This window comes from Oryza sativa, chromosome 6, assembly GCF_034140825.1.
Source record: "Oryza sativa Japonica Group chromosome 6, ASM3414082v1".
Classification (NCBI taxonomy): domain Eukaryota; kingdom Viridiplantae; phylum Streptophyta; class Magnoliopsida; order Poales; family Poaceae; genus Oryza; species Oryza sativa.
The window spans coordinates 10,516,211-10,536,147 of NC_089040.1; the positions used below are offsets into that span (position 1 = coordinate 10,516,211).

General features: G+C 40.4%; 2 protein-coding genes across 3 annotated transcripts; one reads left to right on the forward strand and one right to left on the reverse strand.

Annotated features, from left to right (window-relative positions):
• Window positions 1-1,952: 1,952 nt before the first annotated feature.
• On the forward strand, window positions 1,953-4,265 carry LOC9272524 (DNA oxidative demethylase ALKBH2). The gene is made up of 4 exons (XM_015786439.3): window positions 1,953-2,259; window positions 3,160-3,276; window positions 3,440-3,626; window positions 3,774-4,265. Exons 1-4 carry the CDS (start codon window positions 1,993-1,995, stop codon window positions 3,965-3,967), a joined length of 765 nt encoding a protein of 254 aa, XP_015641925.1. The 5' UTR covers window positions 1,953-1,992; the 3' UTR covers window positions 3,968-4,265.
• Window positions 4,266-5,020: 755 nt separating this feature from the next.
• LOC9268318 (sister chromatid cohesion protein PDS5 homolog A) lies at window positions 5,021-19,179 on the reverse strand. 2 transcript variants are annotated; one of them, XM_015788163.3, is made up of 33 exons: window positions 18,897-19,179; window positions 16,066-16,269; window positions 15,769-15,950; window positions 14,891-15,017; window positions 14,531-14,749; window positions 14,138-14,354; window positions 13,907-14,052; window positions 13,651-13,796; window positions 13,157-13,306; window positions 13,020-13,068; window positions 12,749-12,937; window positions 12,217-12,399; window positions 11,757-11,908; window positions 11,535-11,661; window positions 11,297-11,449; window positions 11,150-11,215; window positions 10,923-11,059; window positions 10,708-10,825; window positions 10,473-10,607; window positions 10,179-10,378; window positions 8,995-9,145; window positions 8,738-8,881; window positions 8,519-8,599; window positions 7,877-8,431; window positions 7,685-7,786; window positions 7,434-7,507; window positions 7,298-7,349; window positions 6,606-6,692; window positions 6,479-6,516; window positions 6,085-6,153; window positions 5,855-6,018; window positions 5,614-5,753; window positions 5,021-5,522 (listed from the first exon to the last, which is right to left on the reverse strand). In XM_015788163.3, exons 1-33 carry the CDS (start codon window positions 18,987-18,989, stop codon window positions 5,487-5,489), a joined length of 4,686 nt encoding a protein of 1,561 aa, XP_015643649.1. In that variant the 5' UTR covers window positions 18,990-19,179; the 3' UTR covers window positions 5,021-5,486. The 2 variants fall into 2 exon arrangements, with proteins under 2 accessions (XP_015643649.1, XP_025881840.1); XM_026026055.2 differs by having other exon boundaries at window positions 11,150-11,449.
• Between the last annotated feature and the right edge of the window lie 758 nt (window positions 19,180-19,937).

A 19,937-nucleotide genomic window follows, 5' to 3' on the forward strand; every position in this document is an offset into this window, starting at 1 on the left:
CATCGCCGCCGTCCGAATGACCTTCTGACGGGACGGCCCATACCTACCTCCACTTCCGCCGGAGGCAGGCACGACGTGGAATCGTGGCTGTCTGCTGACGACATGACCGGTGTCAGACCAGTCACGTCGGTCATTCTTGTCCACCACGTGTCAGCTTAGCAATCTACATGTTCGCCCTTCTTCACACAACATCTTGCCTGTAATGGTTAGGATAAAGCCTGGCATATATCTGACCAGGACTAACGTGCCATCTCTGGGAGGTAACACGCTAGCTCCAGCTGGGGACGAGCGCCTAGAAGCCCTCGTCCTGACGGGATGGGGCGAGGCGTGCGTCAGATCGCCTGTCGCCACCTAACCCGCAATCTGACCGGTCTGTGACTGGTCACAGACCGGATAAACGAGTGCACTGCACTGTGTTACATGCGGCGTGACACGCTCAGCCAAACCGCAATAAATGTGGTTAGGTGAGCCCCACTGTGCTCACCTAACCCATACACGCGGAGCAAAAAACCCACGAGGGGTCGGGGCGCCTCGGCCCTCGGGGCCGAGGCTGGTGCGGCCCGACCCCCTCGGGGGGACTAAGAGGAGGGCGAACACATCACCCTCGGGCCCGACGTCCCTCGAGGGTGCCAGGCCACGTGGGCGATTGTGTCTGCCTCAAACCTCTAGTCATGATACTCCTGATCCCATGTCACCGACAGCCACCCTTTTGCTTTACTTTTATTTCGACGAGTTCGTGCTCTCGGGTTGAGCTGCATCGGTTTCGATCTTCAACAAGAGGTAAAACTTGTCATGACGACTTATGTTCTCAGGATTAATGCTTCCATCTTTATGACACTCTAATCTTGTCTATATAATTCGTCGAGTTATCATATATCTCACATAGTCTTCGATAATATCTTTATCTAACCTATAATCGGCTAACATCTGCTAATGGAAGGCAGCCGATTAGGTTAGATAATGACGTTAACTTAGATTATGTGATATATCTACCACTCTATGAAACTTTCAGCGGCTTGATTGTCTAGATATTGTTCTTCTTTTCATACTTAATGCTGCATCAGTTGAGTTTGATCTATTAAGTCGTGCTTAGAATTGCAATCTCTAGCCTGCTTTCTGGTTGCCGATTAGGGTAGTATCGGAGTTTCAGCCGATCTTATCTGATTTAACTACTTTTATTCTATATTCTTGATTGACACGTTAAATCCACCCTTTATGTTAAGATTTTATTGCATCTAAGTATATTAAGCTTATGTTTAGTATATTCTACTTGCTTTAATATCTTAGTATAGAGTGGTATCGGAGTATTAGCCGATACATGCTAGATCTACCTGATCAGCTATGTTATGAATGTATATAACCCTACTATTAATATATATTTCGATCTAAGTGATTTATACTGTCTCGGCAAGGCAACCGATCTATCCCAATCACTTGATTTAAGTATATACCGATATAAGGATTATATATCATTAATGTGTACAGTTGATCGAGTAGATTTAGTTCTGAATTGCTTGTTGATATTTGCCGATCGATGTACGCATGACATCGGCTTGAAATAAATGATACGTCATCGGCATCTAGCCGATCGGCTATCATTTATAGGATTAATTGCGGTTTCTTTGTTCTATCTCTTGTTGATTGCAAGATCAAATCAACTGGCACGCTCATACATCCGAAGGCGAGCTTTGGACCTGCACTGGAGTTAAGCAGATCTCCCAGGCCTCGTGTTTTCTGTCAACATAATTATATAAGAAATCTTACCAAAATTTTGGCAAGTTAACAAAATTTTGGCAACTATGCTAAAATTTTGGCAATGCCAAATTTTGGTAAGGTTTTTTTTAGCATCAAAGTGAACAGGCCCTGGATAAGGGAATACGTACTTTTATCTTTGCTGATTCATCCACAGCAGTGTCCGTCTTCTTGTACTGTTTACGTATTTGTTTGAATCCGTCTTCGTGACACACAACCTTCCCCTTCACCGTTCGCGAGATGATGGCCTCGCGGTCGCGGCTCCGCCTCGCCGCCGCCGGCGAGAACCCTATCCCACACTCCAAGTCCGGCGGGGAGGGAGGAACGGAGAGGAAGCCGGAGGAGGCGCTGCGGCGGGAGGTGACGGACCTGGGCGGCGGCAGCGAGGTGGTGCACGTGCCGCGGTTCGTGCCCCGGGAGGCGGCGTGGGGGTGGTTCGACTACCTCGACAAGCGCATCCCATGGACGCGCCCCACCATCCGCGTATTCGGCCGCTCCGCCGTCCAGGTACAGAGAGGTCACCGCCGCCGCCCGCGCCTCTCATTGAACCCTTCATTTTAATCTTTGTGGGGCTTCCCTAATCGGTCGCAATTTTTGCTCTGTTGTTCATTTGATAAATTTCTACTAGTGCTAAGATTTCGCTATAGGTTGGTGCATTATCGTTGATTCTTGGAGGAAAAACCATAGTACTATCTTGCTTGGTGAGATTCTGAATATGGTGCTGAGGTTGTGGTACTTCGGTGAGTCTGAAGAATGGTTACTGCAGGCAGTGTTGCTTACGATTTAGCTGTGGCCCTTCGGCCTGGGGCTTACAAATTTACACTAGGCATTTGCGTTTCCCCGGTAAAAGCTGGTTGAATTCATAGGAAATTGGCATAATGATAGTGACTGCAGCTGATCCGGATCCTAAGAAATCATAGTCGGCAGAAATAGCATCGTGCATGTAATTGCAGTATTGGTGAGTTGTTCTCTTTAACGTCTGAGCTGAATTTTAATTTGTGGGCAGAAATAAACTATATAAGTACATATACATTAGTGGGATATAAACAAACTGATAGGTACACCAGTGGCTCTGATAAATATTACTCCCTCCATCCCAAAATATAACAACTTTTGGGTGGATGAGACATATTCTAGTACTATGAATCTGGATAGGGGTTATGTCCAGATCCATGGTACTATGATACGTTCCATCCACCCTAAAATCGTTATATTTTATGACGGAGGGAGTAACTGCTAAGTTTCTGATGTCTTATGTCCCAAACGATGGTAGCTCCTAAGCTCTGTAATACCATTGTCTTTCCAGAAAACCACGGTTACCATTGTCTTCCAATTGGAGACACATTGATAGTGTAACTGTTGTGAAAGATTCTAGCTCAAGTATCCCATTCTCTTACTGTTCTGCAGCCGAGAGATACATGCTATGTCGCGGACGAAGGGCTAACAGATTTGAGATATAGTGGCCATCAGCCTCATGCACATTCTTGGGATGAATTCCCTGTGCTCAAGGATATCCTGAAGGCGGTGAGAGCTTTGCCATGATTATTCTTTGCAATGCTATATATGATTTGCAGTTAATTTCAAGCATTAGTATTCTAAAATAGTATCAACTAGTTTGTATTTGATGATGGGCATCTCAAAGCTCTCATTCTATCTAGTGATTTGCTGATTAATGTATGTTCAATAGGTTCATGAAGCCCTCCCTGGGAGCCATTTTAACAGCTTGCTCCTAAACAGATACAAGACCGGTTCAGATTACGTCTCATGGCATGCTGATGACGAGCCGCTGTATGGACCTACCCCAGAGATAGCATCTGTCACCCTCGGATGCGAACGAGAGTTCTTACTTAGAAAGAAGCCGACGAAATCGCAAGGTAAGCGGTGCACACACTAGGAAAATTTTTGGACTGGCAGCCTCACTATCATTTGTAGATTTTGGAGTTTAGATCACATCAACTCCGAAATCGATCCCTATTATTTCCGTCGAAGAAAAGATTGATCCCTTTTAATCTACCATCCAGCTTCACTTGGATCTGGGGAAGTTGCGCCGAAGCGGCTCAAGGTCAGTGCTCCTCAGCAGCATTCTTTCCTCCTGAAGCATGGGTCGCTGCTTGTGATGAGAGGCTATACCCAACGGGACTGGCAGCACTCGGTCCCGAAACGAGCTAAAGCAAGCTCACCGAGGATCAATCTGACTTTCCGGCGAGTGCTGTAGCATCTTTGTGTACAGCGTCGGAGGCAGCTTCCGGGCAGGTCGGGCGGCTGCCTGGGCTCCATTGCTGGCGCGTACACTAGAGACTATCTATAACATGTATATAAAAATTAATAGATCACAGGAAAACACTATTAGTCACACAGGAGCGATGGTGTTTGCCACTGTTTGCATGGTAGCGATCTTATCTTTGCCTCCCTCGATCTTTTGCGATTGTGCAAACTTATCACGGACATTGTTTTGGGGAGACTTGATGTTTGTGTTCTGCTACTCTGTTAGTGCATCATACATTCTGGCATCATGTTGTACTTGTATCAGCTAGTCCGTACTGTGTGCACCCTAGTATGCGCAGACCTTAGGATTTGGTCAAAATAACAGATTTAGAGAGATTTTTCGTTAGTACTAGTTACTGCCCTGTTTGCGTCTAGTTTTGTGTGAACCCTGTAACAAATTTGACAGTAATACACGGCTAATGCTGTGTTTCTGGAAAATTTTAAAATGTACTGGTTCAAGTTTCAATGATTCATACATCTGAACTCAGTTGAACTTTGTACAGATGGTTACACTGGAGTCAAAACTCTTAGGACAGAATATCATTATTATGCTCAAACTTAACATCATAACACCAAACCTAGGCTGCGTTCGGTAGTAGTAGTACCCAATCCATCTCTCTCTTTTTCACGCGTACGCTTTTCAAACTGCTAAACAGTATGTTTTTTATAAAAAATTTCTATACAAAAGTTACTTTAAAAAATCATATTAATCCATTTTTAAAAAAAAATAGCAAATACTCAATTAATCATGTAATAATAGACTTCATTTTGCGTGCCGGGGAGGACTCCTCCCGAACAGAGCCCTAATATAGGATCTACCGATTTACTCATCTGTCCCAAAATATAAGAAATTTTGTACGGATGGAACACTCTAGATTCGTTACACTAGGAAATATCCCCTCCGTCCAAAACTCCTTATATTTTAGGACGGATGAAGTAAGTGCTAACCAGTTCAGAAAACAGAAATAATGTTCAACACAAGCATATGCTGTGATACAGCATCTGAAGTATCAACTCACATGTCACATTCTACATGCAAAATCTGCTGCTTCAGAATAAGGCACCCCAAAATTGGGATGCCCATTCTAGTTGTACAGTACAATCCAAGAACCATTGTTTATTGTTTACAACATTTCTACATGAGTTTTAACACATAATCACTATTCCTGCAAAATAATGCTAAACGGATATGTTACATGACCTGTGGCCCTCTCAAGGATACGTATACAATGAAATTCCAGGGCACAATGCCATAGCTAATTAAGTTGGAAACAAGTTCTAGCATCTAGTAACATTAGAAGCAAATCCTATTCCACTGCTCTTCTATACTAAACCTGTTGCTATTGCAAAGAACATTTTCTACATCACAACTGTCAATTCCAAGGTCAATTAAATGAGATATCCACATCCCCATCCGCTGCCCGTGAAATCTGCATCCTACGAAGAATAATCAACCGAGAAAGCAAAGCCTATGTTGCTTTAGCTGTGCGTTTTTTCCAGACACTCTGCACATTTAACACAAACAGTAAAAGAACTGTAACAGTAAGAATGAGGAAGACTGGTACAATAGGTTCAGAGCACAGGCGATTTTCTTACAAGAGTCTCGTTGTCAGATTCCTCCTTGCTGTTTAAATTATGGTCATCAGGTTCCTCCTCTTTTGGCTCATCACCTTTGCCAGACACTTTCTCAGCTTTTGCTTTCTTGGCTACTACTACTTCTTTCTCATTGCGTCCATCTGAGATAACAGAACAATTGTGCTCTCAACTTCCTTGCAAGAAACAGCATGCAGATTATGGGTAAACAGTGAACCATAAAATCAACCCCAAATTATCATACCAGATTTTTTATCATTATCAGAATCTGAGTGTGCGAGAGAACTTGATGAATCCGAATCAATATTCGCATCACCGGCAGCATCAACAGAACTTTTACCCCCTATCTTTCTGCGTTTGTTTTTCGGCAGTCCTTTTGGTTTGCCTTTCCTCTTTGGGGGTGAGGGCCTGCAAGATAGGGGTAAGACCAATTGCACCAAGGTTTTCAAGTCTAATCATTTTATATGGGCTTACCTCTTTTTTGACTTCTCTTGTTCAGGCGGCGGAGTTTGCTTGCTGCTGGTAATGCTTTTATCCTGAGCTCTGCAAGTTCAGATTACATATCAAACAAACTGATGTCTATGACACACGTATCAGTATGAAATAATTAGAGGTCTTAAATATGGAGGAGCTAGTTCAGGTGGCATAAGACATCGTTTGTTCCTCTTGGTTACATGAGGATTCTAGAATCATCTTATTCTATGATAAAATGCAAGATGTAGTCAGGAGATAGCACTTTTTGTTTAGTTGTTGAACTAATTACTGTTCAGGATGCCTAATTCCCCAGTGCTGTACAGGACATTTTCCCAGATGCTCCAGTGAAGTTTATTATGCAGTGCACTATATGCAAGAGGAAAATCCAGCTTACCGTCCTTGGTTTCTCCCTGAATGATCCTTTTTTCGGGCCTGCAATAATTTGTAAACAACAATAAACAAAAAAAAAACTATGACCTAATTTAAAGAGAGTTTTTATGACACAATTTACCATGCTATACCTTTACAGGCGGGTCATCACTTGCAACAATTTCCCACTTTTCTTTAGCTAGGTTAAGCACTTCAACATCTCCATCATCATATAGCACCTATGTAGAGAAGCAGTCTTTTAAATATATCTGGTATATGGTGCATTACAACTTAGAATTATATTCCAGTTTGAACTAGAATTATAAATCATACAACTGTTGCATGTTGTTTATGTGCTCATAGTGGTTGACACTACTGTAGCCTGAAGGATAACCTGGTGGCATCGGCTGCTAGTGATGAGAGGACTATAAGTTGGGGGTGAAGAACTTGAGGGAGAGATTTATAGATTGAAATTCATTGCTCAATTCCACTAGACCAGACAAATTCCTGAATGTCTCTTATATATAGGCCAGCACCTAACCATCCAATCTAATAGATAGCCAACTACTCTAAATAAATCATATCTCTAAGGAAACCTCCTCCTCCTCTACACGTGTCTCCCCGGCCATGACCTTATTTGGTCCGACTGTGGACCGTGGCCCTTGGCCTAATGCCCATGACAATAGTGGCTGAGCACCAAGCATTCTACTATCTTCATATAGAATTGACAAAATGAAAAGGTGCAAAGCAATTCATTGCTTTCCATACTTATATTTGTGACAATAAAATGGATCAAATAGATACAACATGTCGATAATTTAATGCACCATTTGAGGGAACATACCGTGTGTCTTCTTTTTGATGAATCAAAAGATTCCACAACACCTTCATAAAATCTGGTAAAGAAAAAAGCAATTAAAATCTAGGCCATCTTCAGAAATTAGATAGCACATGAAGAATAACACAGATAGAGAACTCACTTCTTATCCAACGGCCACCAAACTTTTATTCTCTTTCCAATCAGGTCCTCACTGCCTGTGTCATGTGTTGTGCACTGCAGGCATTAATTGGTTCTTAGTAATGATGTTTGAATGAAATTTTCACTGGAGTTGAACAAAGTGAATACCATTGGCACACATACTTTATTCTAGTGATTTTAATTGAAATATTGCATGAAATTTCTCGACATGTCAGAATTTCTTACAGAACAAAAGAAAACAATAGAGACAACCTTTGCTAGACCAGAAACCAATTTTGGCTTCTGCCTTTTGATCGACCCATTTAAACTTCCCGAATCAACAGTTCGCTTACTACTGCCTGCCTCATCAGACTTCTGCAAGAGTTCAACAAAAATCAATGAATCAGAACCTGATTTTCACCTGTAGATCCAATAGATACAGCCATACAGATGGAAAGAAATTACCTTTGGACTACTACTCAAGATTTCAGCGTGGGGCTTCTTAGCACCCTTTTTCCCTTTGGATACAGGGGTTTTAACACTAGCAGGCGATGTTACCAACTCAGTATCAACCGAGTCATCTCTTTTTTTGGCCCCCTCAACCTTATTTTCAAATGAGTTGATAGTTTCATCTGGGTCAACAGACTGCAGTAGAAGCTCATCACTGTATTTGTTGCCTTTCGTTGAATGTGGTCTACTCTTAGAAACTGATCTCTTGCGTTTTGGTGTTGAAAAATCTACAGGCTTGTCATTACTCTCTTTTGCATCCATCCGCTTTTTCTTTGGTTTGCTCTTTTCTGATTCCCCCAAATTTTCTTGATTGTCCAAGTTTATTTCTCTAACCAGTCCCAAGACATCATCATCTTTTTCCATGTTTATTGAACCAGATTTTGTCTTCTGCTTTCTCCCAGCCTTTTTTGCTCCTTGAGATTTTAAAATTTTCACAATTTTTCCTAGAGGAACTTCATTACCAAATTCATCAGTCTCATCTATAAGCATCTTATCCTTGGGAGATTCAACCTGGACGGAGAGAAAGATCTAACGTCAAAAGCCAGCAGACAATTGATGCTGAGACACAGTATGGACAGAAAAATAAGCATTATGTACCTCAGCAGACTTTGCTGTCATAAGAGCCTCAAAATGGGCCAACACATTCTCGCAACCCGGCCATATCTGCTCATCACTCTCCTACAAAATATCATATAATGTCAAAATAAGAAGCCTAGAAGAGAAAAGGCAAGAAAGTGACACAAACTGTAAAGCAAGTCTTAAATGAATGGGTTGTTTCATGCTTTGTCACAGGCTTAACAAGCATATATGACATACCACAGAATTTTCATTCTGATCCTTCTGAACTGGCGCATAAAGTTGACTGGGCAGTGAAACTGTTTGAGCTTCTGATATATTTATCTGCTCTTGACATAATTTCTTTCCAATAAGGATACCAAGATCACAAATAGCATGCAGTGTCTGCAAACAACATACTTCAAATCTAAGTCATACCAAATAGCAAGCAAGATGTATTACAGTGGATCAGCACAAATTTAAAACAAATGAACTCATTAATTAAAACATTTTCACACCTTGGTCTTGTTAACATCAACCACATCTTGGGAATATTTGATACTTTTAAATATAGATACTATTGTTGTGAAGCTCTCCTTTTTCATGCCTGGTACACTGTGCTGCAAACCCTCTTCCCCCAGGAGGATCAAAAGAAGCAGATGCAATCGCCTGGAAAGAGCTTTTTGATAAGCATATATATGCAAGTACAGCAACAATTTCAGCTACAAGAATTTACGAGGGTATTGCATTCGATTTATTATTCTCAAAATTCAACAATCACAGAACAAACTAGAGTCTGCCAAGAGACCATAATTTAACAGCCATAAGTGTGATTTTGAATTGAGCTAATTGACATTTTTTACTGGAATAAAGTTGGGCTCTAATTGACTTTTCTCATAACAAATCCATCCCAAATGTTATTTGCACCTTTAGGGTTAGCAATCTGATGTTTCACACGCAAACTTAGAATTGAAAGTGGAATTAGTTACAGCAGCATACACTTGTATGTACAGTGTATTTGAGCAGTGATCAAGTGGTACTATGAAGAAAAACGCAACGCCATTACAATGATATCGTTGAAGAAATAAAATCATCTGATCTCTTTCAGAAGATAGCAGATAATTGACCAACGATTTAAAAGTCTCATATTTCCATGAGTTGAGGGCATCAATTAAACAACATTACTAGAGTTGCTTCTACCCCCAAGTGATTATAACCCTGAGTGATTATAAAGCATGATTTAATGATGGACGGAAATTAGTTCTCTATAAGTTACATGGGTAAAAAATTCAATAGACAGATTAAAACAGAGGCACTATGTGAATGAACTGGTCATTATGTTTGGAGCTTAAAGTATTCTTTTCCTCCAAGCATGACCGTGGCTATTCTTTTTAATAGATCAGCAAGGAGAAGGGTCCCAAAGTCAATATGTTGGGAAGAGTCTCATAAGTTGTTGAGTAGCAGGGTAGTGTTGGTGCCAAGGCTTGTGTATTGATGTGGTTTTGCTTGGGTGAGTGTTATGTTGCCCCTTTTCTTCGTTTGTTCTCTTGGATGGGTATAGTGTGACTAATTCTATTTTCCTCTCAAGGATGAATAAACAGAGCCCCAGCCATCTGTTCCCAAAGAAAGAAAAGAACAAGCAAACTAATGGTAAATTGGTAATAAGCATTAGAAAAAAAAACTTTGAGCCATTATTAGATACCAGTAAATTGGACCAAATGCTTCAACATCCTCATGCTCTTCAATGTTAGGACATGATGGATCATGAGAGAGGGCATGAACCAAATAGGAAATCATATATTCTGGATAAGCAGTGAGCACATTTGTTTCCGCTTGGACAGAAAGTTGGCGCATCTTAACTTGCTGGCATATCTGCGCAACCTCAATTATGTTGTGCTTAAACTGAGAAGGGAAAGAAAACAAAAGAATTAAAGAAACATATTAGAATGAGTACAGTGGTGGAAATCAATTAATTTTTCGAGTTTAGAGTATGAACCTCTTCATACTGTGGGGCATGATAATCATCCATAGCTAACAAGAAAGCACAAGCATATTTTGCATCCAAGGCCCTTTCCTTAATATATTGATGTACTTTACTAAGAAATAATTTCCTCACCTGAGGAACATCATCCTGGTAATAAAAGAAACCATAAATCTCCAAAGAAGATACAAGTGAATCATGTGAAAGGAACAGTAAGAGTATGCTAAGCTGTATTATGCACAACGCATACCTGTGAAATCCTGAGAGTCAAATAGAATACATCAACAGGCACTTTGTGGTCCCATTGTCTTGATAAGCGGAGAACAGCTTTTGCTGCCGCCAGCCTCAAATGGGCCTTATCAATAGTGCTGCAAGTAATGGAGTAGTGAGAAATAACCAAACACACAGACAAAGAGAGAGAGAAGAATGGCACATTAAAAAGCATATCTGTTGGTAGTTTGCTACCTTGAAATCATATTTGCAGAAATATCACCATATGTAAGGATATTCTTAAGGATGCCCATTAATTTTTCAATTCCCGGATGTGCTTGAGCATCTTTGCAAGGTTGACAGCTCTTCACCAAAGTTTTAATGCCATAAATCTAGGAAGAAAATACAAAACAACATGTAGAGGTCAATTAACTTTGATGGATGGATTGAAGTGAGACCTATAAAACCATAATTTCACTAACCTTCAATAAACAACTTTGAGTACTATCACTCCATTCAGATTTATGAGCAGAAACGTCGCCCGAATCCTGGTGATGCACTCCGAATTGCAATAAAAATGGAAATAAAATGGAGAAGGAAAGGAGAAATTTAAAGAGCGTAAGTCTTACATCATTGCAGTCAAGAATTTTTTTAGTTATAAAATTTATTATCTCTTCTCCCCTTGTTTCAAAAATTGGCATTGCTATCTGAGCTATACACCCCAAGGATTGTAAGATGGATGGCAAATGCACTTTCTTTTCCTCCAACAAGTCCACAAGCCTCTGCAAGGTTACGAATGTAGAGCATAACATGTTAGAAATCTCAAATATATGATCCAAGAAGAAACAGCTAACAACAAATTTGAACCTTGTAAAGAACAGATAGAGACATCAGGCCATCATCTTTTGTTATAGCAGCCAAAGCATGAACAGAGTATTTTGCCTGCTTCCGTGTTCCTTCCAAACATAGCCGCTCTAGTAGAAGAGTAATGGAACTGAAACAGAAGGCACAGCATCTTAGTTCTATACTCTTATATCCTTATTAAGTAGTGAAAAGAATAATGTCTCATTCATTTCACAAAAGTTGCACCTTGATGAAGCTAGTTGTTCACGAATGTTGCCACCAGCCTTCGACAGAACATGAGCAATACCCTCTTTAAGTAGTTCATTATCCTCCTTCAGGAGCTCAATGATATCTTCTTCAAGTCCAGACAAAAGTGAAGGGAAGAAACTAGATACTGCCTGCAATGTGTAAAACAAGAAGTAATGGGAACTGTCCTGCTGAAGCATGATAAAGCAAATACACACAAGGGATATAGAAGAGATAAACTTGCTCAGGAAGAAAAATATCGGGCATTCATAAACATAAGTAATCTAGTAACGGTTACTTGCTAGCTAGCCTGACAATGGTCTTTCAACAGCAATGCTCCTTGCTAGCTAGCCTAACAATGGAATTACCACACAACCCCACGCAGGCAACTCCTGAACTAGTTGTTGCATGCTTCCTTCATGGCAGGAAAGGATGACCAAAACGTTTCAACAAATCATACCGTTAAAAGATCCATGCATGATGACATAAGTTTTGTATTCCCAGTAGATTTTTGGTCAGAAGCTTCAGAAAGGATCTCTTTGACATATTCCTTGTTCACAAGTAAATATGAGCATCTCATCGACAACGTGCTCACAAAATCATGTAATGCATGTTTTTCACCAAGTTTCGTTAGCAAATCAACCTGCAGATTACAAATAATATTCAAATATAGCAGCATACAAGTAAATCAAATTAGGTAACTGAAAAGCAATAAAAAAAGTCAAGTATACACCCTTTTTTTCATATGAAGAGTTCATATTGGTCAAGAATAATGCAGAAAATACAATAAAATAACTATTATAGAGGCAACTATACCTGACTACATGCAGCACTGGATGAGATAAATGGAACCACAAAGAAGAAAAGCTAGTGTTGCAAACAAGCTAAAAGAATTCTTTTTCTTAACATATACTGCTCTTTTTTCTATTTCATATTGCAAGCCAAACAAAATAATCATCTGTAATCTGTAAATCAAATGGAGTAGCAGGTACCCGAAGAGACCAAGCTTCGTTGAATGTTGTTGAACAATCAAGCAAGCTTGTGAATATATTCCAGATGTTGGCATCTTTTATCTGATGAAGCATGTTCAAGTACTCCTCAGACTTTGTATGATCATTGAACAAACGAGACATGCTCCGGAAACACCCCAGGATCTTTTTTTTCATATCAGGGGTATCTTCCTGCTTGCAAAAGGAACTGATAAGATAGTGATAGAACAGACAGTAATTCTGTAGTGCATTTGACTATTCAAGATTCACCAACCTGGCTTGTCTGTCGAAGGGACATGTACTTCAGCATTTCTTGTTGTAGCCTGAAATTGAAGAAGCAACAATATATCAGAGAGAGAGAGACAATTTATCAAACTAAACGATCTCTAGAAAGTAAAAATAGTGCCAGACCTCTGTTTTTGCAGAAAAATTTGCTCGAGAGCTTTCATCTCAACTTTGTCGAAATGTGTGACAGCAGTTACCCAATGTTTCACTCTTTCCTTTGTTGGATACTCTGGTGGGAACAATGAACCACATAAAATTGATTCAATTGACTCTGGTCTGCATCAAATAAATCAAACAAATCAATGGGCATCACCTAACCACAATATCTTGCCACAGAAAGAAAAGGTGATGTTATGGAATTCTTGTCTGATGTGTTGGTGAAAGAGCAATGTGAAATGCTATTAAGAAAATATCATGGAAGAGTACCATAGGAAGCATGAAACATTATAGATGGAGTAGTACATAGAGCATATCTTAGAGGTAAGCAAAGAACAGCAAGATATCTTGCATGTACAATGGGGATTGAGGAAGCATGACATCTGATCATAAATATTGAGCAGTTTACAGGTTTGTATATAAAGCATAATACAAATCGCCACAAGGATATTAAGTACCCTTACCTAAAATCTTTGTCATAGAGGCATCTTAATATTTTTCCAGGAATCCACTCAAAATCATCAGAATTTACTGAGCTATCAGAACCACTCTGGCAATAGAACTTGTAGATGTCAGCCAATCTCTCCATGGTATAGCACTTCACAGAAACCTGATTTTTTTAAAAAAACAATTATACACCATGCATTCAAGTGAATCGTACAGATTATATTCATCAAACATAAATATTGAAAGATGCAGCAAGGGGCAAACAGAACTAACTGATTTATCACGGACACGCTCCGCAACTTGTTTGATAGTTTCAACTGGGACTGCACCAAGTGAATGGCAAGCTACATCACAAATAGCAGCTACCACTTGCTTTCTCACATTTTCCTCATAATCCAACAATCTGTCACAAAGTGCCTCTGCCAAGGAGACAACCATCAGTACAAGCACAAATGATGGCACATTCAGATTATATTATCAGCTATTCAGCAAATAGCTACTTACTGATAATCTCTTGAGCTTCAGGACGGGAATGGTTTGACATCAGACATTTTTTCAAATGCTCAATTACAGAAACACGAATTTCTACAGCTCGGTCAGTCAATCTCTTCAGGAACTCATCGAAAAGAGATTTAAATGATTCCAAGATAGGGATTCCAGGTAAAGAGAAAAGTTCGCCAAGTATTTCAACTGCTTTAGACCGAGTTTCAACTTCATCTGCCTAGAAAATGCCAATTACAAACTCTAATTAACAAAGACAAACCAAAATTTGGTCACTTAAATTAAGATATATGGATTTTTTTTCCGGAAGATGGAAGATTATTTTCTGTTCCCCAGGCAATAATTATTTCATATTGCACAGTATTGCTTTAAGTATATAAGTAAGGTTCTACATACCAGCAGTTCCCCAGTTATATAAGGTACCACCACTTTAAGAACCTTTGGAGCACACTGGTACAAATCAAATATGACTTCGTGATGGTCAATGCTATTATTGGTAGAAGTACCATCCCCATCCAAGGATGATGTCAGAATCTTCCTTATGTATGGTTCAAGTTTTCCTGCAGAGTGCTCTATAACATGGCGAGCAAGCTTGCGTGCAGGCAAAGAAACACCCTAGAGATTAAAAAAAAAAATTGCACATTAAGACTTATTGAAGGAATAAGTAAAGGAAAAGGACAAAATAATAGAGAAGCAGTTTCTCTAACAAATCACAGAATAGGTCCAAAAAAAGCTTTAAAAATGGAAGGCACTCACAGTTTTTTTCCGGCCTAAAGTTGATAGAAGTACATTGAGAAGGCTTTCCTCTATATCCTCGCTTTCATCTATAATTAGGGCCATTACTGATTGCATTGAATTTACAATATTTGGCTCATGATTGTCACTGCATCAATTCAAAACACAATGAGTAAAATATTTAAGCTATCAACTAGCAGCAATATTGCGTGTATGTCACTTGGTAGCATTAATAGTCTTATAGTCAATAATTTCTGGTTGTGTGCTTCTGATTTAGTACAATAGAATGAAATATTTTACATGTCAAATAACTTGGCTCCATGAAACAGCATACTATAACTACACTCGTGATGGAATGAGGAGAGATGGTTGATGCGGTGTTCTAAGTTGAGGTTGTTAGCATATATGGGCTTCCTAAACTGCAAGAGTTCAAAGAAATCAATGTTTAAAACATATAGAGCAGCACCCCATATATCAAAACTGCATGTTAACCTGCATGAGTGTAAATGTGGGCATCCACTCATTAACTTCTCTTTGGAAATTGAAGGGTCGATAGCTGTATCATGACTTCTCAAAAAATGCCTTAATACTGATCAAATAGGTATGTCATTCAAATGCCAGTAAATATGGTCCTCTAGATTTGAATTTACAAACAAGTCCTTTACGCAGTGCATATATTGAAAATGAGTAAGTACACATCTTAGTCCTCAAACAGAAGTTAAAACAGCACTTCGTGAACTCATACTTGAATTCTATTGAACATTTTTTTAAAAATAATTAGAAACAAGCATGATAAAATAAGTCATGTGCAACAATGAACAAAATGTGGAAACTAGTCCATGTGCGGTGAAGTATATAAAACCAACAACATTACATCCAAATGGATACAGAAGTATTACCTGATAATTTCTAAAAAAGATCGGAACATGTCTGCAATTAGATCATTGCATTCAAGGTCTAACATGACAACACATGCTCGGTATCTCGCAACTGTTTCCAGAATAGCAACTCTCCTGCCAAAGGATTTACCATTAACATCATTGAGTCCACTAAATGTATCCACAATCAGATGAAACATGTCCTGCAAATGAAATTAACAATAATCCTCAAATGTTGAATAAATATAGTAAACCGAGTCAAATATAATTAGTATATTGCTTTCTGGAAGGATGCTTGATGATAAATGATAATAATACCCTTAAGACATCATCACTGTATGGAGCTTCAGGAGCAGTTATTCTTGTAATTTCACAGAAGCATGTTGCCAATAGTACTTTGACATCTTCATCGTGGTGTTTCAAGAATTCATCTCTGGCAACAGCCTTTAGACATGGTTGGATAGTTTCCATCACTGAGGGACCTGGTGACTGCTCTACTCCATGTAGGCATTCTGCAGCTTGCTGCAGTACGATCAGCATTAATAGCATATCCAGAGCTTACTTAAGCAAGGAGGAAGCATTTCAAGCATACAGTTAGTATTGCTACAGATGCAAGCCAGTCAGGCTGTCCAACCAAATGACCATATTAATTCTTTTGTTTGACAAATTAGTATACACAATCAGGCATGTATACAACAAAAATGATATCCTTTAAATGTCAAGTGAACCATCAATGAGTTGGACCAATTAATAGGCAATCAAATATAGTCGGTACTGTACTACTGCTATTACTCCCTGTGACCCGTTCTAGGAACAGTACTACATAGCAGATAACCATATTCTTAAGAATCAACTTTCTTCAGTCATTAATACCAACAAAATTTCAGTGCCCCTTATAAAAAAAAGTGTATTTTTTAGATTTTTAACCAAGCTTAAAGCCTATCTGCTTCAGCTAAACAAACCAAAATGGCTGATTACTAAGGGGGAAGTTTCACATGCAAACTACTTGTTTCTGGAGTACAATAGTTGCAGTCGAATGAATCCAGGTAACAGTGTAACACCTAAGCAAGTTCAAAAGATATGATCCCTCCTAACTATTTCAAATCGGGCGCTAGCTGAAAGGTTCCATACCAAGGCAAAGAGAACAAGGAAAGAACAATGACCTGATTCACTCTAAACAATAGCAGAACCACAGTAAACACAAGAGCAATTCAGATGAACTGGCATTACGGATTCCAAACCTAAAAATAGGTGTGCCTAAACCTACCAAAATGGCCTAGTTAATATATAGGTGTCAATCAAATCACCCAAGTGCATTTCCACAAGTATCATTACTGCCTAAAAATTTCATTTACAGATAAAGTAGCTGATGATCCTTCAATAAAGATAGTGGCTGTCTCTAACTGCAAACTCGATAATCCGATCTACATCACAATATCCAATAGCATAGAGTTATTGGCACCAGCACATACAATACATTGGTCAAAAATTTAAACTAGGGTACAATGTTGGCCAACTGCCATTTTTCCTAGCTGATTAGAACAAAACAGAAGTAATCTAAGAGCATACAGTTAGAAAAGCACTCAATGTTACCCCCACAACAGACAAGTGTCGGGATACAAAGAGTCCACCAGTTTCAGATTTTGGGATCTAAAAAGTAGGATTCGAATGAGAACCTACCAAGTAACTTTATTCTAAGAACATTGCTGAGAAATAATACCATGTGACCATAGAAATCAATGTACTGCTAGCCGACAAAATTGCCATATAAACATTATCATAGGTCTAGAAGTGCTTTTTGCATTTCCGCTTAACTACTGAACACCAATCCACTACAATGTTAAGCTTTAATATACTAAGATCCCAAAACCCTAACGATAAGCGATTAAGCACACAAAACAAGCCAAAAATACACATGGGTCCCACCACTGCACAATTGAGCACCCAAAACCTTAACATAGTTAAAGTTCACTATGTTCTTAGTCCCTATAGAAAATCTAATCAGCCAAAAGAAGCAAAGAAACACCTAGAAGGAAATCACTAATTACAACAGAAACACAGCTTCCGAACCATTAACTCCGAATTACCCAACGCATTTTTTATTTTGGGAAGCCCACAACTATCATTCAAGCTAAACCATCAACTCCAGCAGCAAAACCCTAATTTGAAAAACACCTACCTTCTAAAATCTTGTACCTTAAATTGGCTGAATAAGCAAGATTCATTATATTAACTCAAATGAGCTGGTGTCTGAATAGTTCAGACCATAAAATTTTTTGACAAGATAAACAAATTAAATTTATTCTAAAAAAATTATCTATAAAATTATGAAGACAGAAATGTGGTATCAACAGGACATAAAATACTTATAGATATGAAGGCAAAACTCTAATATGTAATATGTCCTAGGTCTATAAGTTTCCACATGAACATGAAATTAATTTACTTAAAAGTCAGCTCACTGACCAAAAATCAGATTTTTCTCTTCTTCAGTACAAAATGTCAATCCACCACAGAACCAACCTACAAAAGTGAAGAACTTGCAATAGTAAAACCGCAACAGCACGCCACGAAACTAGCGTCTTTCACCACTAAAACCCCATAAACCCTAATCTGGCACGACAAAACTGAACCTCCCTAATCCAGCACGACAAAAAGCTCCAAATCGCAGCATTGCAATTCATCACCCAAAACCTCTAACACGCCAAGCTCCAGCAGAAAATGCCTTGCCTCCCGAGTAGTCCCACCAAACACAGAACGGGAACAATACTACAAGCAAAACGCACCACGTACACCGCCAATTCCAGCAGAAACGCGGCCTCCCAAATCTCACCCAAAAAAACAAACCTTCGTCTCCTAATTACCCGGCACCTGCACATAAACCGTGCCTTGGACACCCTCCCGAGTCCCAAACAGCTAATTTCAAGCTAAAGCAACCAAATTCCATCACCAAAAACCCTAATTCGAACCCAAAACCCCACCACAATCCCCCACCGCCCTAAACCCTAAACCTGCCGAATTCGCCCACAGATCCACCCAAAACCCGCAACCTCACACCCCCCTCCCCTCCTCCACAACGCCAAAGCAAAAGCAACCAACCAACCCAACCCAAGCACCGAACCTCCCAAAGAGCAGTAACAAGTCCTCACCTCGAGCAGCTTGGCGAGGTCGTCGGCCGGGTCCGGCGGCGCCGCCTCCAGCTTCTCCCCGAGCTCCTTCAGCTGCTCCTCCGCTGCCCCCATCCCCGGGCCAGATCGGCCGCCAATTCACGCACCTCCCTCTCTCTCTCTCTCTCTCCCTCTCTCTCTCTCTCTCTCGCTGGGGTTTCTAATCTGAGAGGAGGAGGAGCGCCTTGTCTTTTTGGCTCTCGCTGTTTCGAAAATTGGTGAGGAGGAGAGAGGCGGAGAGCTCGTGAACGGAATGCCCCAGTTCGGGATCGGGTTTGGGTCTCTCTCTCTCTCTCTTCTCTCTCTCCTGCTGCTACCGTTTGGAAGTCATCATGCGTCGGGCACGGCGCCGCGTGTTCCGCGGGTTGTTCTCCGGGGGTTGTGGCTGACGCGTGGGGCCAGGAGGAGGGGCGGGCCCGCGTGTCGGTGGGGGGAACGGTGAGGGGGTTCTCGGGTGGGTTTAGGAGTTTTTTTAGGACAGCGTTTTTTGTTTTTTATTTTGGTTTGGTTTGGGCCTGCGGGGTGGGATACTGGGATGGGAGAGAGATGCGTGCGACGATGGGGCGGTGGATTCGGGGTTAAACTGAAGTGCCGGAGTGCAGTTTGCGTTTAGGGAAATCCGGTGATCTACGGTGTGTGAGTGCTGAGTACAGTACTACTAGTTTTTTCCCTCCACTTTGTATTACGGTGTTCAAAAATAGTTGTTTTTTTTTTGCCAATTATGTCCTTCTTAGAAATGTTAATTCGCGCACGTGTTATTTATCACATGGATTCTAATAAACCTAGGGTTTATCGGGACATGTACGAGCAGCGTCACTGCGGCCCAAGTGGTCGAGCCTCGAAAGGATCGAGGTTCCACAGTGGACGTGGGATAGAGGGGGCAACTAGCGGAAGAGAGAAGTGGGAGTGTGCTTAGAGGGATGGTCTGAGAAGCGCCCGACCGACGATCAATGGTGGTGACGGTGAGGCAGGGGGTGGCGCCCACTAGCCATGGGTTGGGAGAGGGCGGTGGAGTGGGGTCGG